Genomic DNA, 23103 nt, shown 5'->3' on the forward strand with positions numbered 1-23103 from the left:
GGTATTTGTGTGTAGGGTGAATTACGAGTGTGCTTAAGTCAACAAGGGCTGGGATTCTGCCTGCAGAAATAATTAAAACTATGTGAACTACCAGAGTCACTGATACAAAGAGGGGTGTGGTTGTCTGCTAGGTATCAAATAGCTTCAAAACTATAAATAACCGTTGATTCCACATGGAGCTGAACCACCTTGAAAATAGTATCTGTGCAGTACTGTCTTTAATTATGTAGGCAGGTTGTCACAGGAATGGCAACAAGTACATCTCAGACAAAAAAACCGCAACAGAACAACAAAAAACTTGCCAGATTTCTAGGCCCTGCTCCAAACCATGGGAATGCTAATGATAGTATCGCTTTAGCTCAGTGTAGGGTTTGGTACTTTGCAGATTTTGGTACACAGTGTGACTCCTTTTTTTTCCTACTTAGCCTCTTTTGAAGCAGGCTCTAATTTCTATTACAGTGTCAGGTCTTGTGAAAACAGTCATTATAACAAAACAAGAAATTAAAATGACGTAGCTGGATATCAAGTGAATACAAATCAGATACTTAACTGTTTTATTTTCTATTAAAAAAAAACAACAAAACACACACACAAAAACCCACAACACTTTTGAAACACAATATTTGCTTAGGAGCTTGGATACTGTCTGACCTGTTCAGCAATCTCCAATAAACGCAGGGGGAAATGCTGCTTAGGTAACTGAGGTAGGGTTAGAAATAATGTGCCGGCTTTTCAGTCTGCAAGCAAGTCTGTCCATACTAGGTCAGAAAATGACACATGCATTGCACATCCATTCCAATATGTAGTGCGGTTACGTATAGTGAAGCTATATTTGTGAAAATATATTCAAGACTAGTTTTTTCATTTATTTGGAGTGAGAAATAACATACTGTTGTGCATGTGATCCAAAGAAGGCTTCCTGACAGCCTGTTCAGTCTGTAACATTCTCTTGTAAAATATTGATCCTCTTTAATGCCACATTTTGATGCCAGTGGTGATGGAAAGGCTTTTAATAGCCTTTTAACATTGAAGTCTGTTCCATTTACCCTTGTCTCCCTTTCTTCTTATCCCAAAGCCTCTTATGACAGTGACTTTAAAACAGTAGATGTAGTGTTTATTTCCTGCAGGATATGAAAACTTTCCCTTTATAATTTATCAGTTGAAGAAGGTCAATATTTGGATAAGCTTCTGCATAGTTTATTTTGGTATAATATTTACACAGAGTGAGCTTGTGGAAGCTTTTTAGACCCAGGGTACTTTCTAGGACAGCATTGGTAATTTAGGCTGTGAACTGAAAGGTTTGCAAACAGTTCTACCTTTTTGGAGAGATGACGAGCACAATGTTTGCTCGAAAAGCATGTTCTCTGTTTGTAATTGCACAGTTCATCACTTCCACAGTTCATCACTTCCACTGTTTGTATCTTTACAAGAGCACAACGTTAAAAGCTGCTTCTGGGCTACATGATAAACATTTATTACAACTAGTATAAATACGAATAGCCTTCTGATTTTATCCATTTACTTAAATGTTCCACAGTCTTTATGTTAAGTAGTCTGTACAAGGGCTTTATGTTTTCTGTAATAGTGCGAGCAGATTGGTAAACATTTTGTGGGAATTCTTATACATGGGAAGATAGACAAATGAAAGTGTATTTTTGTTTGTGTCTTTTATACTTGTGGTATCTCAGTTGTATCTTGTTTTTCTAAACATTTACTTTTTCATTCGTAAGAGCAAAAAGAGTATTTGTAGTAAGTATGGATTGTTACTCAGTTTTTCTCCAAATTTAAGGAAATCATTTGAGACATTTTAAGAGTTTAACATTTGCAATGAATCGTGCAAATACTAATAACCAAAAAACAAATTTCTTGTGCCAACTATCTGTCTATCATTCTAGCAATTATCCTAATTGGCCACATATCTAGTGGATTAAGCATTGAGCCATGTGCCAGGAAATGCCTGCATCTTACTTCTGTTTCTGCTAGTCAGTGGCCTTAATGCTATTTTCCATGTCATAAATACTGTTTTCCATGTCATAGAGCACTTTGTGGCTATTTAGTTATGCATCACAGCACTGCATTGAGGCAAGCGACTGTCCCTACTGTCAATTCAATACTTTGAACAGAATGAGAAATAAGTATCAAAAAGAATGTGACTTGCTTGAGGTCAGAGTGGGTAATTAATAAATAAACGAACAAACAAAAACAAGCAAACAAAGAACAGACAAACCAGATTGGCTTCTGATTCTTTCTCATCATTAGGCCGTGATATGAAAGAAACTGAGTGACAGTGTTAAGCCCACAGAGAACCGTTCTTTACCATATGCAAAGCCTGAAAATGTCCAGGTTTTAAGCAAGACCAACCAGCCCAGTCGGAAATTGCAAACCAGCTTACAATCAGTGGATTATGGAAATATTAATGAAACATTAATGATCCTGGGTGCCTTGGTTCCCAGATGCCCAGTTCTGGGATACATTTGGCTGTATTTTTGAGAACAGAAGGATTGACTTGAAATTATGGAAAATCGCATTTCTGATGTAAGAACTGGTATTTTTAGCTGGCTGTCTGCAGTTTAATGTGTGTAAGTAAAATTTCGTTATTGACATGGTTTGGACCTCACTTAGGAGGTCCAGAAATGGTACAAATTTTTCAAATGGAAATACTGTTTTCTTTTTTCATATATGGAGAGGGGCTAGTATGTGAAGATTACTCTTTTTTTTGCAAATGCAGAACAGTAAAAATTAGTGTTAATAGAAGTTGAGTGCATTTATTTATATTTTTGTGCTATTTTCTCAAATTTTATTCAGAAGCTACAACTAATTATTCTGACGCTGTAATCAAAATTATGTGGTAATGTGAAACACCATTGGACATAGTTACTGAGATGCTTAGCTCGAGGCTTTGCATACAGTCTTATGGCTTTCCAACACTGCTAATTCTTACTGACTTGTAAAGATGTTTTGTATTGTCAGGAGTGCGAGCTGAGGCTGTGACTGGATAAACCTTATTATAGATGAAAACGTTACTGACGGCAGGACTACGTGAATCAACAGCTTGCACAGTTTTGTTGTTGGATGCTTTAATGCCACATCCATTTATTACTTGACAGCAAGACATAACCACGTCCTGCATGACTCCTTATCTTGAAGGAAAAAGAGGGCATTGTCCTAGGCAAAGAGTGGCCAAGAAGCCTGGCATCTCACCCCTGCCCCTGTTCAACGTGGTGCACAGTCCCGCACCGAGTGGTAGAGATGTTGTCCAGCTCCCCAGTCCACAGGTGCAGATTGGGCATTACCTACTCACACGTCCTTTGTGGCTTTGGTTCAGCCTCTGGTTCAACGTTCACCATCTGTTCTAGCAAACTAGCTCATTGAGATCAGCGTGATCGGAGGCACCTGAATTTCCCTTCATTTGGGTAGGGGTGTAACAACAGCCACCAGAACACAGCGGTGTGTAGTTCAGCAGTGGACAGTAGTCACCCCTTGGGGCCACAAGGTTTTTATTCTCTTAGTAAATCAGTGCCCCTGCAGCTCACTGGCTGTTTTTGCTCTGGATAGTTTTATAAAACTGTATTGCATCTTCTGCTACGGTCCTGTATGTTCCACATGCAATTTAGGTATAACCTGGGTGATCAGACTGTTTTACTCCAAGTGGTTTAAGTTCAAGCTGTTCTGTGGAGCATGAACTATTAAAGTTCAGCAAAATGACATTTGTTTGGCATATGAATGTGAAATTATATGATTTCTGAACATTCATTTTTTAAATATACTAGAACATATTAAATGCTGTCTGGAAGATTTATTACACAGAGTGCGGAATGAAACTCGACAGGAGCTGTTAAATGCATAATTCGTGGCTTACTTTTCCACACTGGAAAACTTGTTCTGAAAGAATGAAGCTGTAACCAGGTGGGTTTGTGTGCATTTAGTTAGAGGAGTTTTAAGTTCCCATCTTGTGCTGGAGCCTGCCGGCTCCTCAATGGGATGCTACCATGCCCAGGGCTAAATACACAGTCTCTGACAGCACAAATGCTCAAGCGTTTCTGTGGAAAGTAAAGCCATTGAACCATTACTGAAAATGTTCATAGTCTTATCTCAATGCAAAAATTAAGGGCAGAGGGATTTGCAACAGAAGACAGAACTTGCTCAGCTGTTTAAGCTCAGTAAGAGCATGATCTTGCATGCTTTCCATGGGACGTGTCTCTTTTCCACTAGTCATGTGTCTTTCAGGATTTGCTGTTTTCTCATTCTCCTGCTTTTTGAGAACTGGAAGCAAAACTTGTGTACATCTCTCTTGAATGACTGCCTTTCCTTCACGTGCAGGACTTTATTTGACAATAACTGATTCAGGTGTTTGCCTGGGGCAGTAGATGACAGGTGCTCCCTATGTCCATATGTTCTCAGTGGAGCCTAAGCCCAAGTGCACATCCAACCTTCAAAAGGCCTTTTCTGCTTTTGAGCAGGTTTGTTTGTTTATTTTTTTTTTCCACAGCAACTTCAGCCCTCCACAGTTAACTCTGTTTGGTGGAACTCGAGCTTTGCAAGCCAAATACCTTTTGTGTACATGTAATCAGTGAGTGGTTAAAGATCCAGAAACATTCTGATTAATATCAAAATGCACGAGCATATTCCAAACCATGTAGTCTGTGTATGCCAAACAGGGGGAGAAATAAAAGGAGAGTCAGTTATATTCTGACGTGTTTTCCTGTGCAGGCTCTTGCTTTCAAATGTTCCTGTTTTCAAGTGTCCTTTGAGTTGCTTCCTCCACAGCAATGACAAATGTAAAATGGTCACATTCTCTTGCAGCTGAGTTCTCAGTATTAACTTTGAGAGTATTTAACCTGAGTTCTCAGTATGAACCATGAGAGCTTTTCCAAAGCTAGTCTTAGGTAAAATTCATTGTTGGGGGAGCAGGGAAAAAAAAAACACCGACATAAAAGCTTGAAAGTTGTTCATTTCCCCTTCCTCCTCGTAAGAGCTTTGATATGTCTGAAACATACCTATTTAGCTATCAACTTAAACGAAAAATACAAACTTGCATGTAAAGGGCAGATAGCCGACACCGAGGAAGCAGATTGTCTCAATTTTAACCTTCTGTACTCAAAGTTCTTTGTGAAAAAGTTACCAGTGTTAAGAAAAACTTTCTGCAGACACCAGAACCCCTTCCTTCTTCTTCTACTCCGTTAGCATTTCGCTTACACAGGCCTTTGATTATTGTTGAAGTGTGCCTGTTCTTGGGTGTGAAGCGATACATGCGTTGGTGGACCTTACAGCGCTAGTGGAAAACATTGCTTGCAGGTATGTTTAGAGAGTGCCCCTACAATCAATCCTTTTGTCTTGCTGGAAGTCACTGCTGGCTCTGAAGTGCTTTCTGTATTTTAGCTAGAGGGATATATTCGAGGCGTACTGTGCTGCTCAGAAAAACTCTACTCCTTTGTCAGCACCTTCCCACTGAATGCAGGATCTATTCCCCGCGTCAGGCTTCGTGAATGAAACCCTGCCCTTGCCAGGGCGGGAGGTTTGCCACGACTTCAGCAGAGCCAGGATTTCACCACAAGCTTTTGAATTAGCTCTCCTAAATTCAGTCCTGTTTGACAGTTGGAGAAGTTTATCCCAGATCTCCAGAGGAAGCTGGAAATGTGTTGCTCTGTTATTTTCTTTTGCCCTCCCTTCATAATATTGTGGAAGTTGCCATGGTCTTTCCCATATCTGTCTGCTTCCTGTTCTATAAAAAGCATTGATTTGTGTATGTGTAGAGCAAACTGTACTGAACTTGAACGGCTCTGATGTTCATTGTTATTTTCTGAAATATACGGGTTCAAAAATAAACTAGGTTGAACAAATTGTCTTCAGGAGCAACCGTACAGGCTGATACCCCTCCAGTGACTGGCAGAAATATCTGCTCTGTTAAACAGTGAAGAGCACTGCATGCCCACTGTCCAACACTGCATTAGCTGTGTTCCTGTAGGTATTTAAATGCTTCTAACATGAAGATGAGTCACTGACACATTTTGTGTAACCCACTGTAAGCACGGCTGTATGCAAATGTGAAAAAGAAGAAGCTGCTTCCAGGTTTGGTATCGGCTTTCCACCACATACAGGAAATAAATGGGTGTTACCCTCTTTTTTTTGTGAACAGTGGCTTTTAGGTTTCCCTCTTTCAGTTGTTTTGAAATGATATGAAATCTCTGTTTTGATAGAGTGAGAAGATTCTCAAGGCTACGTGCCTACTGATAAAATTATTTCGGAGAACTGACGCGTGTGTCAACACTGGCGAATGTTTCATAATAATGTTTGTGATAATCAAAAAGACTGCTTATTGACCAGATCCTGCTTTGTGGCAAGACTTCCTCCTCCCCACACGAATGTAAGGGTATTCAGTGCTCAGAGGGGTAAGACAGTCTATCCCAGTTTGGTTTGTTGCTTCTAAAAAGCTAGCCTGAAATAATAGAGTGAAATGAAGAGCACCTACTGCTGAATACTAAATTCACGTTGTTTCAGAGTTCTTTGTGCATTTACTAGAGCTTGGAATACAGCCTAGGGGTTCCTAGTGTTTGTTAGTGTTTTGTTTTTTCTTTTTTAACTTTTTCCCTGAAAAATCGGATCACATCTGCCTTGAGTTAGATCAGATGTCGCATCCGAAGTGGCATTCAATCGCTGGGCCACGTGTCGTGTGTTAGGTTCCAGCCCAAAACGTGTGCACGTAACCGCACCAAGAAATGTCTCCTAGGGGTGTCCTGGTGACTTGAGGAACACTGCCTGTAAGGCCCACCACTTGTTAAAAATGCTCAAAGTGGCTCATGCCAGCACGGCAGAACTCTATCAAAGCAATAACCTCAGGATAATCTGCTATCGTGTGTTTTCTTTCCTACTTCCACATGCTGTGTTTAAATGAAACCACAAATTTGCAACTGCTGGAAACGTGAGACAAGTAAGTAGTGTGTGTATGCCTGCTGTACAACTGCCTTCTGGTGTTTCGGTCTGCAGTACCTTATAGTTTCCAAGGAAAATGAAATTGTGTAGACAAACTTTTCCTGTACCTATCAAAACAGAACTTTGATTGTGATTTTTTTTCTTTTTCCTTTGCAAGCTTACAATTAGCGTCCCTTTTATTTTTGAGACAGTGGTGTGGAGTAGTTCTTCCTGATACCTGTTAGTATTACGAGTATCTTAACAAGACTGGAACATGATTCTATTATTATTTTTTTTTTAGTAAAGGCAATATTTAACAAGCAGTTATTTTTTTTTTCTTAATAAGGCCTTTTAAAAGTTTTGTTTGTTACTGATTTCCTTTTGAGTACTTGCTCATTGCCTACATGAAATTAAATCTGCTGATGACTTCTTTGATCAGGAAGGGAAAAGTAGAACCTGTCTGTTCCCATGACGGTGTTTTGGATGTAATTAGGAAGGACATCTGACCTATGAACCCACCCATCCATATTGCTCCGTGTGTATGAAAAAGGAAGTGTTGTTCAGCAATTGGGTTGGCACTCCTTCAGCAGCTTGTTCCTTGAAAAAATCCTACTCTTCCAAATGTGAAGGGTATGCTAATGAACATCTCTGCTTCTAGGAATATTCTGATTTATTTTTATGTAAATGCTTTAGTCATTAATGCCTTCTGCTTCAAAACCGTCAAACATCCAGCTGCTTCTCTGAGTTTGCTGTGCTAAAGGGGAAAGTAAAACTTTGTGGTTAGGACACAGGCCTGGGACTCATCCCAGATTCAGTCCCTGGCTCCACAACAGGGATTCTCTCTGAACAGAACCAAGCCACAGTGTTTCAGCTGCAAAGTAGGGACACCGTGCTTTTTATACTGCCCCGTTATCTGGTATTTCCTGCTTGTAAATGCTGTCATCAAATGTGGGTGCCTAATACAATTGGAGGCTCTAGGTAATATCACACTAGTTCTTTTAATAATTAAAATATTGTTGTTGTTTAGTTGTGTAGTCTGGGGAAGAGGAGGCTCAGGGGAGACCTCATTGCTCCCTACAGCTACCTGAAAGGAAGGTGTGGGGAGCTGGGGGTCGGCCTCTTCTCACAGATAACGAAGTGATAGGACTAGAGGGAATGGCCTCAAGTTGCGCCAGGGGAGGTTCAGGTCAGAAATGAGGAGGCATTTCTTCCCAGAAAGAGCAGTCAGGCACTGGGACGGGTTGCCCAGGGAGGTGGTGGAGTCACTGGGGGTGTTCAAGGAGAGGTTGGACGTGGTGCTTAGGGACATGGTTTAGTCGGTGACAGGGGTGGTAGGGGGATGGTTGGACCAGGTGATCTTGGAGGGCTCTTCCAACCCTAATGATTCTATATGAATGTCTTTGGTGTTGTAAGTAAATTGTTAAATTGTTAAATTTTGTTAAATTGTAAGTAAATATTTTAGCAGCTTCTTGCTTCTTTGGTGCATTTAGTCTAGTATAGATGATCAGTTGACCTTCTGTTGGTTAGATGAGGTCTTGATTTTATAATTTATTTATTGATTTTGTAATTTATTGCACAGTTTTCTGTCTTCTCTTTGAGAAGTGCATTACCCAGTATATCATAAACCAGTGAATGACATTGTGAAGGAATGCTCTCAGACACAGGGTTTGATTTTTGGGTGGTCCTGTATGGAGCCAGGAGCTGGACTCGATGATCCGTGTGGGTCCCTTCCAACTCTTCCATGATTCCAAGGAGAAAATTTATTCAGATGAATCCGTATGTACTGCCTAATGGTATAGTTGACTTGGGAAAAAGCGTTCAGTTTGCGTAGGAGTTACATTTTCTGTGAATTAAACCTGCAAGTATGCTGCTGTAGCCTTATTTTAATGTATTTGTGTAACTGAGCTTTTAACTGGAAGTGATGAGGTATTCTGGGAATAGTCGGCGGGGCTGCCAGTCCAAGTGATCCCGTGACCTTTGTTTTGCTGTCTGAAGCTTTGAGTCACTTTTTGAGCAGCTGGCCGCTCGCTAAGTCTTCAGAAGAGAAAAATGAGAGCTACAAGAAGAATTGGCTTTCAGCCCAAAGGAGGCTGCACTATATTTTGTTCTTAATGTAGCTGGGAAAATGTGCGAGGTACTGCTGACTGGAGAGCATTTTTGGAGCTTAATTTATAAAGTAGGGAGCTTTCATCTTAATTACTCAGTTTGAGTGAGATCTAGCAAACTGGCACTGTAAATTAAGTTTATATTCAGGCTCACCTAAGTGTATTGAAGCATTCTTTCTTTCCCGATAGAGATCAGTCTTACCTTTGTTTAAGATCAGTGGAAGCATTTCTCTAAAAACATCTTTACCTTCTTGGTGTTTTTCTACAAGGGTATATTTTCTGTAAAGTTCCTAAATCTCATTGCATGTTTCTTAAGTCCTTCAAAACTCATACCAGTGTTGATTTCTCTAATAAAGGAAATATGTAGGATATCAGCAAGGATGGCAGCAGTGGTTTTACAGGTTGATGATATAAATTTATTCTCCAGAGCTCCATGGTTTAGCTCCTGCATTAAAATATGTGGAAGAGAGAACATGGAAATTAAAGGGGAACGCCGTAAAATAAAGCCATAAAACTGCCCTTTGTAACTTGGTTTCTCAGCTGATGGTGTGCTTACCCTCTCTTACGGCCTGTACAATGGTCAATGGAGCAAGACTGAGTTTGAAAGAGGTGGGTCTAGAAGTGGCTTTATGCATTTGTGCAGGGAAATGCTCCCCTCACCCATAAGGATAGGCTTAGGAGGAAATGACAGATGTTGAGAATTGGGTACACTGACGGGGTAAAGGAGGGGATTCGTTTCTCAGCGAAACAGACACGAAGAGTCAGCAGTCAGAGCCAAATTCAATATGGGATTTCGTTTTATATAACTCAGAGGAATCTTTTTTCTTGTTTTCTGGATGAACACCAGTGCCATCTGCCAAGTGGACTGGAAGGGCCCGTGTTCCAGCCCCTGGACGGAAAAAAAAAGGCTATGGACTCAGTACTGAATGTGCAAGTGGCTGACAGAGGTTTGAAGGATGAAAGTGCAGTCAGAATGGTCCCTGGGAAGGGGTTTGCAAGGAAGGGGAGAGAGAATGGCTGTCGCAGTAAGAAACTTTATCATTCATTGATTTCTTCAGGACAAGCATTCCGGCACTGGCTTCAGAGTTTGTACTGCTAAGTGTAGGAGTGTCGGGGAATGAGCTTGAACCCAACTTCTGAGCATTCATGCTGTTATTGCACTCCCTGCTCTGCTTTGGACTGCTTTCACCAGCTTTTGTCCAGACAAAAGTGTGGAGGAAGTTGAACGTAATGGCATAGAGCAACTTGGTTTGATCTTCACTCCCTCCTGTTAGGTGGGATGGACATCCTTTGGCAAGAGTTCTGGTGATGTGGAGAAAGAGGAAAGGTCAAATCTGGAAGATATTATGAAAGGGCTTTTGCATGAGTCGAGACAAACTGAGTCAATAATGACACCCACATTAGAGCTCTGACTAACTAGCGGGGTGGGTTTTAGGGTCCTTTGGTAAAAAAAAAAAAGGTGGAGAGGAGGTAGTTATGAAGGTGAATGACTCAATTTTGGCCAACGTGATTTACAAATTACTGTTGGGCAGCATTGAAATGTTAGAATACGTCAATAACAAAACGTATTTTACTATAGATGTTGTAAGAGATTTTGCCAGTGCTTGTGTTTTGGAACAGAATAGAGTTAATGAGAGTAATCCAGTTTGTATTCATGATCACCTTTATTTTCCTGGCATATCTGAGCATAGATTTTTGACCCAAGTCACAATAAAGTCAATGTGATGGTGAGGAGTTGAAGACTGCGTAACAGTAGATGCTATGAATGCTGGTGACATGTTGGACATTTATTTTTCTTTAGTTGCCCAGTGTAGTTTTACTGATACTGGTCTCAAAGTTTATTGTCATAACTTTATAGCTATTAGCCCCTTCAGTTTTCCAGACTTTAAAGCATAGAGGTATTTCTTTAAAACGCACCAATGTGATACATTTTCAGTGGTTGCGTTGGATATCTTAGCTTGGTGTTTCAAATGCTAAATATAAATAAAGCGACAAGAAAATATTTTTGTTCCAGACCACAGAAACTCCATATCAGTCAACTAGTAAAACACGCAGAGAGAGATAAGATAATGGGGGAGTAATTATGCACTGCAACTGAGTGAAATGTCTACTAATCTGGATTCCTTAGCAAGTGAAATAGCTCACCTGTACAACTGTTAACTAGTCTTTATACTCCTTCTGAAATTGCTTGCATTAACTGACTTTCTTTGTTTTAAGCTGGAATGGGGTGGCTGGCTTTGCATAACACCGATTTTTCATGTGTTTTTTTTTGTTTGTTTGTTTGTTTCAGGGAAAGGTCCACCTTGAGCTGAGACTGAGTGAAGTCATAACAGACACTGGTGTCGTCTGCCATAAACTCGCAACACGGTAGGATTTAAAATGTAACTGCAGAGTGATGAGAAACATAATAGTTAAATATAGTGTGCAGTGCCTCATTTAAAAATAGTTGGAGGGATCAAAACATTGACTGGAAATCAAATGTTCTTATGCTCTGAACTTATTTACTAATTGTCCTTAATCAGTGGTATCCTTAAAAATTTATAGAATGAGATGTTTTTTCATTCTCCTTTTCTCCCTATAATCTACATAATTTTCTTCCTAATACTTTTAGATGAAACAATTTGGCAATTGTTTCAATAGAAAAATGCTCTCCTAGTGAAGTTCTGACCAGCCCTGTTTTCGGACCAGTATGTGACATTGCTTTGTTATTGCCTTTGCCAAAGCTTTGTCAATAAGCTGTCGTGGTAGTCCTTACAGCTGGGACCTGTTAACAAGTGCACGAGAGCCACGTGGTTGATCTCCGTCCTTCTAGGCTCGCTAGAGGCTCACTAGGTTGGTGAGGAGGTGCTGGAGTATGCAATCTTTGCATGCCTGTGCATATATCCTCTAGCCATCCAGTCCCGCCAGAGCTCTGTGAGTAGGTGTCTTTGAAATATTTCTCCCGGCAGTCTGATGATTTTTAAAAACTGCGGTGAGGCATAGTGAATGGCAGGCATGGTCTGGTGAAAGTTGCTGTGTAGGCTCTGATCTCCAGTGAATTTATTAACCAGGGCACAGAGCCACTTGAACAGAGCTGTACCTCCTTCAGGTCAGAAGTTATGTCAGAATGGCTCTGCAGCACTTGAAGGGCCCAGCCTTCATTTCACTGCTACCCAAGGACACTTTTTGTCATTTTTTTGTCAAATTGCCATTGTGCAATTTGCATATGACCAAGTGATGATGATCAAACGCATTCTAAGAAACCAGGTTCAAACCTGCAACTACCAAGTCCTAGGCCGGCATCTTTTGTTGGAGTGTCATTTCTGTTGCCATAGGTCCTCAGGCTTTGCAGAAGAGGGGAAAATACGAAGTGGAAAAAGATGGTTTATTGTCTTTCTACCCTGCTCCGTGTCTGCTGTGTGAGAGAATATATGTGTATGGGACATACAGGACACTGGGCTTATCATTAGGCTCTAGCCTTTCTGAAGGTCTGCAATGCTCTCCTTAGCGATATAATACAGCAGCAAAGGCCTCTGCCTATATCTTATGAACTCCAACTGTGAGGTAAAAGCCTGTGATGTCTGGTTCTCTGCCAGCACTTCAACAGGAACATCCTTCCACTCTCCCCACGGACTGTTTTGAATAGTTAGGTGATGCACTGAAGGACCTTCAGAAGTGTTTGCCTCGCTTCGTTTTGTTCTGAGGGAGTATGCCATACTACAGCCAGCTTTCTTTTAAAGGTTTTGTCTTCAGTCAAATAAGATCTGGTGGCATTGTAATCCCAATGCTTTTTTTTTCAGTGAAATTCTTAAAATGCTACAAATAGATGTCAGAAAAGGTCCTTCTTAACATGTTACACATACAGCTTCTTGCTTCATTAAAAGCAATAAGGTAATGTCAACCTTTACACTATGGCAGTGTGCAGCGTTTTTTTCTATCTTTCTATTCATTTGACCAGACAGGTTTTAAATCTTTATTCTTATTCTTGCTGCTGTGGCCTTGGTTTGAAGATTATTCCTTTCACTCTGCACAATACAGAGGAAATACCTAGATTGGCTTGTGAAGCATTCTGCAACTTTGATTTGGAAGGTATTGTTCAGTAAATACAATGCATTAGTTCAAATGTGTAGACAGTTTTTGAGGTTTTAAGCACTGAATTTTAATGCTCAGAGGTTTTCTTGATTTACAGCTAGCTCTTGGCTCTTAGAAACAACCTGAAAATCAGAGCCCAAGCAATCTTTTGTCTGCTGAAGTCAACTTTTCCGCTGTCTTCTGCTTTCTGCAGCCTACCTGAGCACTGTATTTGGCTCTGGCCAGTTTCCACAGCTATTTGTTGTCTGGGTGATAGATAGGAGTAGAGCTAAGCTGTAGATAAGGGAAATCAGAAGTAGAAATATTTCTAGCATATGTAATTCCATTGGTGCAAGTTTTTATGGCAATGTGTCTTGTAAGTGAGAAAGCAGAAGGGAAGAAGAAAGAAAAGGTATGGGGAATGATAACAGGAAAAAAAACACAAAACAAAACAAAAAAACACTACATTTAAATGTAATCTGGCAATTTCTTCATCCTGCACCTTTTGTTTAGGAAGGTACACAGCAAACTGCATCTCTGTAACATTTTTCTACACTATCTGAAATCTCATTCAGGTTTGTTCATAGGCAGTTTGGCTCTAGTGCCTAGGCATGTAAGAAAAGACAGCAGTAATTAAGCAATGCTTGACTGAATGTCTGTGGAGCCAGAAGTTGCCAGTGAGAAGAATGGCACAGGTGGGTGAGGCAGAACCTTTGTTTCAGGTAGTTCATGAATGAAAAGCAGAGGCTGGGTGAATTAGAGGAGGGCAGCTACCAACTGGACTTTGTGAAAATAACTGATTCTTTTTTTTGTGGACAGCTTCTGAGTTTATTGCAGTGAGCAAGTAAGACAAACCTGTAAAAGCATGAGCAAGAACTTGTGAATTGTCATCCTGTGGACTCCCTTGATTTCCTTTTTTTTCCCCTTAAATTAATTTGGAGACTCTTCACTGCAGAAAGATGAATGCTCTCCTGCAAATTGGCACGTAGATATAGCCAATTAAACAATTTGGGTCTGCAAGGAGAACAGAAACTACTTCCAGTGGGCAGCTTTCATTTTAAAAGCACGTATGTGGGCTGAATGAAAACTAGGACTAATTGGAAGCTTTTTTTTTTTTTTTTTTGCCTATCCAGAAAATAAATAAAGACGGGGTTTCTTACCAGCCAATGCACAGCTCACATCTTCAGTACTGTGCCCTCTGTGCCTGCATGCATTGCCGCCACCTCTGTACTCCAGAAAGCCTCAGCAGCAGCTGAAGCCTTGCTCAGCCAGTCTGCAGCCCTGTGGAGCACTGGGAACAGTCAGCTGGATGGGAAAATTCATCTGAATGGGAAGGCAAATTAAAATTGCAAAGCGCTGAGCTCTTGAACGTTAAGTAGTAGATTATTTAAAATGCTAAAGGTATGTGATCTTCCTTAGCCTCTGCAGAGGAAGCAAAAAAAAAAAAAGAGTTTAACAACTGTTACCTAATAGCTTCTCCCTAGGAGGTATTCAGTACTTCCATTTAGCCCTAAACCAGTAAGCTGCTGTGCTTCATCAGAGCCCTTCAGAGGCCCTAGTTCTCTGCCAGCTGCTACAGCACCATCTCCCAGACCGAATCTCTGCAAAAGAGCTAATGATGAGAAGCATTAGTGAATTTAAAAGTTAGGCTGACAATACAGATGCAGGCTCCACATTCCGACTTGTGTCCCCAGGCGGCTCCTGCTGTCATCCCCTGTAAAAACCAAAACTCTTCCTTTTTGCATCCTTCATCTGGGAGCACTTTGCTACGTGTGGTTTCCCTCTGTGGAATCGCTGCAAAACCTGGTGGTTCGAGTGAGTGAGCGGGACAGTGTCAGCTGGGTCTCTGGGAGTCTCTCGTGTCCCTGTTACAGGACTCGGGGTGCAGAGGTTTGATAGAATAGTTGTGGAAGGGACCTTCAGGGATCATCTAGTCCAAATGATGTACGTTCGTGTCGTATAGAGAGAGGATGCCTACAGCTTAGCAAGCACAGCCCTTTGCCAAAGTGCTTGTCAGATAAAAGAAAACGTGGACTTTGCAGCCTGGTACCTTCATGTAACTACACTACGGCTGTGCCATAAAGTGAGTCATCATGAGTACACAGGGTGCTAGGGAAAAGTCTTATTCCTTAGGGTCTGTTTTCCCCCTCTATAGGGTCTGGTTCTCCATGCTCTGTCCTTCACTCTCAGAAGATCTCGAGTTGTCTTCCTCCATGCTATTTACAGCTACAGCCTTCCCGGCCCTCTGCGCGGTCAGCAGGGATCAGGGAAAGGTGCTCCTTCTGCAGCCATGTCAGGCTGAAGAGCTTGAGCTAAGTCTTGGACAGTGTGTACACAGATAGCCTTCCTGCTTCACAACAGCAAGTGCTCAGAAGGAAGCCCTGCATCTTTTGGAAAGCTTTCCCCACCGTCTTCAGAGCAGATTCTGTGCAGCACACTTGGGTTTAACACAGAAGGGTGGTCCCCCAGAGGCTTTAAGACCTCTGGGCTCATTGAGACACGGTTCTGTCACCTCACAGAGCAACAAACGCTAGGACCAGTGGATATGTACACATTTTTATCTAATTAATAAAAAGGAGGGATCCATATATACTGTTTAATATAAAGAGAGGGGTTCCTGCAGATAACTTTGTAGAAATCTGTAGGCTTCACATGGGTTATGCTAGCAGGGGAAACATTTCGAAGCGGCGTTCTGTATTTAGCACGATGACATCTGACTGCCAGAATGCTGAAAGGAGCGGGCCGCTGAGCTCCTGGTGAAAGTCAGCGTGAGCTGGGAGTCTGGCTCCCCGATCTTCCTCTGTGAATTCCAGCATGTGTGTGTAATTAGTCACATTTAAATGTCTGCATTTATTCAGTGTCCCCAGCTGCTCCTTCAAGTGTTGTCTTATGTCTTGTCTCCGAGGTTTAAAAAAGCTCAGAAACATCTGCTCTGGAGAGCTTTCCCCCCGCTCTGCTCCTCCTTTTGTTCTTTCTCCCCCATGGTAAATTTCCACAGCTGCAGCAGCCACCGCTGTCTTTCATATGTAGTTTATGTACAGTTTTCCAGAGCAATGCACGAGTCTGCAAACTCATTAGCAATGCCAAAGTTTTATTTGATAAATGAAGCATTCGTGGCCCTGGTGCAGAGACGGGGCTGCTCGGCATTAATTTATGAATTAAATGTAAACGCTGTGCAACTCTCTTGAGAGCTCTGTGAGATGCCTTCTGACCATGCGGAACAGAGTTAAACGGGCTGTTTGCAAGGGCAAGCAGGAAAGGAAGCAATAAGCAGATACAACATCTCTAAGATAAACACTTCAAGGGTCATTAAGAGAACGGCGACTGAGCTGTGGGTATTGAAGAGCTTTGAAAGCCCTTCTGGAGAGGAAGGTAAGGAGGAAGGAGTCATTTGTCAAGCATGGTTAAAGCAGAAGGTCTCTGCTTAGGGTTGGGCGTGCCGGGATGTGGTGGTGGCTCCCCAGCCTTGTCCACCATGTGGTGGGCAGCACCTGACTTGGCTTTTGAACTGCTCACGTGAGCATTGCTGGGAGGTGGTGTGGGCAGCCCATTGCTCACAGATGGGCAACCAGTGCCCTAAAACCAGCCTGACTTGAAACTGTTTTAAACTAAACCGCTTAAAATTCTCTTGCACGATGTGACATTCCTCATGTTAACGTAAATGGTGCTCTCTTCTGAAAATTCGAGTCTCCGTGTTTTGCTAGTCACAGTTCCTGAAGGGCAAAGCCACGTGTGTCGTGTCTAGTTGGAGGGGCTGAGATAAAGGCTATTCCTGTTTGTGGATTAGCAGTCTGAATCCTAATTTAAGAGTTAGAGGAAAACATGATCCCATCTTGACCAGCGAAGGTTTGCTGTTGTCACCAGTGATTGCATTTGCAGACACCTTGAAAAACTACGGGAGTACAGCTAGTCCTTCAGACCTTTGTATAAAATTAAAACAGACAGGCATCATCTTTGAGTCATCCGAGAATTTTCCTTCACTAATTAGGTTGCTTCCTGCTTTTCTTGTTTATGTTGGAGCTGGTTTCTTCAGATAACTATCTTCATCAGTTCCCGGGAATAAGTAAAGAAAGTATCAAAAGGCTTGGATCCGTGAGGGACTCTGAAATGCACAGCTACAATGTATCTATGACACACAAGACGGGTGCTGCGCCGTCCAGTATTTTTCTTTTCCAAATTAAAAGGATTCATTAGAATTCTGTTCAAAGTCAGTCCGTGAGCCACCTTGCCACATGGGTTTGATGATGCTGGGTTTAGAGAACATATGCTTGTGTGCTGCTTTAGATGCATTTCTACTCCTCTGCAGAGAAATACAGCCTGCAGCCAGCTTTGAACTCGCTTCAGGGTCAAATGAAGCTTATTTTCCTGCTTGAAATATGAGCTGAATCAGCTAGGAGAAAATGGTATTGCTGACTACAAGCAAGATAGTTTAATGTATGTGTTGATCAGTGCACCCCACAGGATTTTGAAGAAAATCAACTTTTGTTTGCTGCTGGTAAGGAATACCAATGAGGGTGTAAAGTAGTTTCAAGGCTTAATTTTCAATAAATGCATGCATCCATTAAAATGCACCACAATCTCCTTTCTCTAGAGAGCATACCCTGCATCAAGCTATGCCTTTTCCTGCAGGATGGCATCTTGGTCGTGCTTTTAATCCCGTATGCGTTTCATAACAAACTCATGGGGGAAAATTGCTCACAGATGAAACTGTATCGTTTCTGGTATTTTATCACGTAGTGCTGCAATGCTGTGGGTTTGGGGGAGTAGGGAGGGAAGAGAGAAGGAATTCATACGTATCGTTAGCGCAATACATGGATTTTCCTTTCTCCCAGCTCTTGTGGTGTTGAGGTTAAACTGCCTGCCATCCGAGTAGTTCTCTCCCCTTTGCTCCTCTATCCCCACCAGGACTTGTCTCAACTGTTTTGTAGCCTAAACCATATTAAAATTGTTCACTCTCCATCAAACCACCCCACATCTAAATATCACCTCTTCCTGCTGCAGAATTTCCCACTAAATGAAATTTCTGCTTCACCCTTCTTTCTTTTTTTTTTTTTTATTGAGTACTTCTTCGGTGCTTCTCCTCTGTTCCTGAAAGTCGTTCAGTTTACTCAAGAGCAGGTTTCTTCATCTGCAACCCTAATTAAGAGCAACATCTCTGATTAGGGCTCTTGGCAGTAGTCCACCTCAGGCAGAGCATGTTTTAAGACGCTCCCCATTTTGAGATCGAATTGTCGCATGACTCCGTGGGATGCGTCTAGGACCGATTTTGTAATGCAAGACTAGAATGTGACTGTTCCAAGTCAGTCTATTTCAGCAGTAAGTGCCACTTTTTAAATAACACGAGGGGACTTCCCGTTTTAGCTAGAGTAAACATAGCCAGGGATTATGCATTGAGGCAAATTGTTCAAGCATAAATCCTGCTAATAAGTGATTTTTAACTTTGAACTGAACTCGAGGTCACAGTGTTAGGGTGGACTGGGGGTGATGTTCTAGGGTAAAACAGTGAGCTGTCTTGCAACATGACCTGTATCAAAAGTTTCTTTGATGTACACAGTATTTAGCGTAATACGAAGGTAAATTTATGTGCTGCTTCGTTCCGAATGATTGTTGGAGTTCTGTGGCAGGTACCATCCAAAACCAATGCTAGCAAAGCTTCTAGAGGAATCACAGAATGGCCGAGGTTGGAAGGACCTCTGAAGATCACCCAGTCCAACCCCTCTGCTGAGCACGATCACCCCTAGAGCACGTTGCACAGGATGGCATCCAGGCAGGGTTTGAATATCTCCAGAGAAGGAGACCCCACAGCCTCTCTGGGCAACCTGTTCCAGTGCTCTGTCACCCTCACGGTAAAGAAGCGCCCCCTCATATTGAGCAGGATCCTCCTGTGCCTCAGTTTGTGCCCGTTGCCTCTCGTCCTTTCATTGGGCACAACTAGAAAGAGCCTGGAAGGAGCAATGTGGCAGGATATGATGAAACGTAGAAATCGCACTTTTCTCTGAAAGTGTTTTGTCTGTTGCTGCAAGAGCAGCACTTGCAAGGTAGCAGCACAGGGAGCCGAGGGCATCAAAGTAAGATCAGTAATAGGGGAAGCTGCAGGGTGAAGGGGAAGTCACAGGTGTTGAAGTTGTTTTTTATGTTTTGTTTTGTTTTTTAGTAAGTGTAAAGAGAGTTAAGACAGTACACAATACATAGGAAACACCCTTCGTTAGCTCTATTCTTCACAGAACTATTTGTTGAGAGGAAACCATTGCAAGAAATCTGCCTGTGTATGTGACAATAATGAGAAAATACCTCCATCACCGTGAGCTAGAAATGGTGTTCGTGTTGCTGGGTACACTGCTGCACTGGGAGCTTAGCTGGTTATGTACTGTGACTGAGAGCTGGTATCACCAGCTGTCTTCCGCATTGTTTTTTTGGTTTTGGACCTCTTGGTGTAGACCTTTGTCATGGATGCCATTTTCTGGCATTGTCAGAGTTTGATTATGAAATACTTTAGCTATGTTGATAATTACATATTTGTAATGTGCCAAGCACGTGTAAGCTGGAGAGATTAAGTCTTTTAGTGTTTTTTGTTTTTTTTTAATATAATAGCACTTTTAGATCAGTTGCTTTTGCTGTCCCACTCTTCTCACTGTGCGAGGTAGTTTGCTGGTTCCTCCTCGTTTTGCTCCCTGAAATAAAACGAGAAAAGGGAAATGCTTTGACAGAAAAGGCAAGGCACCCTTTGAAGAAGAACAGAAATTGGCAAGGGGGCTGTGCTCTTGGAGGCGGCAGCGCCTGCAATTAATTTTAACTCATTCTGCGGTTGACTCGCTTCCAAGCTGAGGGTTTTGTAGTAATTTTGAATGAGCTTCAAACAGAAGCAATAATTCAGTTTAGGCTCTGCACAACTGCAGATGTCCCAGCTGCGCTTGGCGTTGCCCTTGTCGTTTGACAAGGATGGCCCAGTTTCCTGCCCTGCTAGCCTAACCACACCGGTGAGAGGTGTGACGGCAGGATCTCGCCATGTGGGCACCGCTGGGTGAGCCAAAGGCTCCAGAGATTCACTGAACCTCTGTCATCTGCAGCCCTTTCCTCCCTGGGGGTCTCTCCTGGGGATCTCTTCTCTACCCAGCCAGAGGATTTATCAAAATGCATAAAACCAGGGTATCTCATGACATCTCTGCCACTATTTCATGTTTTGTGGGAATCACCAGCTGATTCCCAAAAAATCACTTTGGGGGGTTTGGCTAAATGTAGACAAATATGCTTTTCTCAGAGCCTGTATCTTTAGGATGCCCTGCTAAAAAGGATGCTGTTAACTTGAAAGAGTCTACGGAAGAGCTACAAGAAGACCTGAAGACCTGGTAAATGTGTCTTGCAGTGACAGTGTTTGAGTTATGAAAGAAAAACCTCTAAGTGATGAAACCCTGGCATGTACTGTATTCAGAGGAGGGCCCTTCTGATTGTATGATATACTTGTTCTGACCAGAGTGATACTCAGTGGTTGGGAGCTAAAGGGTAATCTAGTGGGAAACAAGTATTAGAGCATTTTTTTTTTTATTTCATTATCATTAATCAGCGAACAATTTCCTGTAGAACATTGTGAGGATGTTTTAATCATTGCAAGTCCTTTGAGTTTGGTCTGGATTTCTATCAAGTAGGTGCTCTGGGGATGCTGCAGACATCATGAGCTCAGCACACAACTTCAGTTGAGAGATTTCATCGCTGTAATGAAGGAGGTCAGACTATGTGATTCAGATGTTTTCTTTTGGTCCCAAAATACAAGGAGAAGCTTAATGCGAGTATGAACCGTTTGTGTAACAACTGGGATTATAAACCTGGTGTGGGCTACTAATTACAGCTGGTTCTACCAGAGTGCCTACCTGACCATGCCCTCATTTGCATCTTGTTTTGCCTTGAGAAGATGTAAAGTGACAAGACGCTGTAAACTTCTTTTAAAGAGAGCTTGCTTTGCATTGTGTCTCATCACCGCGGATCTCAGTGCTGCACCAACAACCATATAACCACATCTTGGGAAGCAGAGCCGCCTTTGAGATGGACTGTCACAGGTTTTAGCTGAGCTTAGGATATGACTGCCCTTTCAGGGTAGAAAGAACGGTGTGCCAGCAGAAACTGTCCATGATACATGTAATGCATTGCTCCTGCTAAAATAACCAAGTTTACTGGTATTTTAGGAGGTTTCACTGCTAATGGGATAGGGGATAGGCTGGAGGAGGAACACAGGGTACCAACAATCATACCAGTATATACCAGTACCGATCAGAAGAAGGGACAGCAGTTGATCTGTGAAAGTGTTAGGCTAGCTCTGAAAAGCTGCACGTGTTTTGCCTTCTGTGAGATGTTTCAGTGCGTCTGAATTTTATTAATTTTAGCATAATCAAGTGTCACAATGAAGTAAGTGGCCTTGAAGGACCAGGGGAACAATTTAAATCAAGTCAACGTTTTGTGACAGCTGTTTTTTACGTGAATGGTTTATGAACCGCTATGTGATCTCTCTTCTTGCCAAATCAGAGACATTAAGGATTTTTTTTTTAAAGTTAATTTCATGGGAAAGTTTATTCCAAACTGTGTCTTCTGATGCCTGTGATGCTTGTGCTTCTTGGAACGAATAGCTCCATCTGCCTTGCTGTAAAAATGGAGATAAATGGAACTTAGCAAGCCTGATCTGGGGGTTGCTGTTTGGGTAACTAGAGAAGACTCCGCAGTTCTGCTTGAACATATTTAATGTGCTTTATTTTTTAATAAAAAAGTGGTTCTTGAGGATACAATTTTACTGTTAAATACCCAATACTCTATGACTTGTTTTTTTTTTTTTTTTTTTTCTCTCCCCTGCTTGGTTACTGCATAGTCTGTAACCACAGTGGGATATGTTAAGGTCTTTTTAGTTTCCTAAACCTGGACAGCATCAAGGTATCAATATTATTTCTTGAATTCTACTTAGAAGAGAGCACTGTGCCATAAGTTACGTAACCTTAGTCCAGTTCTCTTATCAAAATGAATTCGGTGCCTCAGCATTACTTTGGGACCTGGTTGGCAACTTAACTGTCCTCAGGTTTCAGCAGTGGTGATGAATCAGCTTAATTTGAATTCCTTAATGCAAGTACTGCATCTGCAGGGAAGATCAAAACCCTTTAATTATAAGTACTGTTAATCAAGATCACAGATGATCCGATTATTCATATAAATGAATGCCAAAAGTTGTTCTGAGCTGTTTAAAATTATGTTTTTAAAGTATTAAAAGTCACACCTCCCTGAGGTGAGCCAAGGCATGTCCAGTGCAGAAGGTTGTAGCCTCCATGCAGTTCGGAGGCACTTTTGTTTGCTTTTCAGATCCACGAATAACTACTAATTTTGTTTTTAACTCTGAGCTATTCCATCTTTTCATTTAGAAAGATATATTTGCTGCTATCATACATCTAATTAGAAGTAAAAATGATGTGGGAATCTGTGTAAAAGAGTCATCAAGGATTTATTTAGTAGAGAAAACATTATCCTTGGACTAGGTAGTGATGAGAAGACACTTGCTGGGCTTTCACTCTGTCACTGCTTTTGTTTAAACCCTCTCGTTCCCTTGCCTTTCCTTCCTGTGCTCTCCCTTGTGCCCTGCTGCCACCCCAAGAATTGCTGAGGTTGGATCCAGCTGGGTTATTGTGCCCCGTGGTTGAAGTGTGTTGGTGGCACGACGTTTAGATGCTTCCCTCCAATCTGCTGTACTTCGTGCTCAACCAGTTATTGCAGGTGAAGGTCTATTAAGGTTGCTTACCAGCGTGTCAAAAATGTTATGTACACCATTACCGCCTGTGGCCGACCTGGGATAGCTGCTTGGCTTGCCTGTCCTCACCCCTCAGGAGGAAATCCTTACTCACCAGTTAGAGAGGGAGCCTTTGGGTAAGTTAAGGGTATGCTGCTCCTGTTGTGCTCTTTTTTTGTTGTTTCTTATAGTTGAAAATTTCCTTCTGTCTTGAGTTCTGTAAAGCTTCTGGTTTTAGTCTCTTCCCTCTTTCTTACCTTTACTTACCACATAGTCAGGTCCCTG

General features: G+C 41.8%; 1 protein-coding gene across 5 annotated transcripts in view; it reads left to right on the plus strand.

Annotated features, from left to right (window-relative positions):
* RASA3 (RAS p21 protein activator 3) overlaps positions 1-23103 on the plus strand; it is a 164214-nt gene that overhangs the window by 100242 nt on the left and 40869 nt on the right. For all 5 annotated transcript variants that reach the window (XM_080577052.1, XM_080577051.1, XM_080577050.1 and 2 more), the window contains one exon: positions 11305-11381. In XM_080577052.1, the coding sequence (XP_080433178.1) occupies positions 11305-11381 (77 nt within the window). The remainder of the gene's footprint in view (positions 1-11304; positions 11382-23103) is intronic.

Source organism: Anser brachyrhynchus, assembly GCF_964034855.1.
Source record: "Anser brachyrhynchus genome assembly, chromosome: 1".
Lineage (NCBI taxonomy): Eukaryota > Metazoa > Chordata > Aves > Anseriformes > Anatidae > Anser > Anser brachyrhynchus.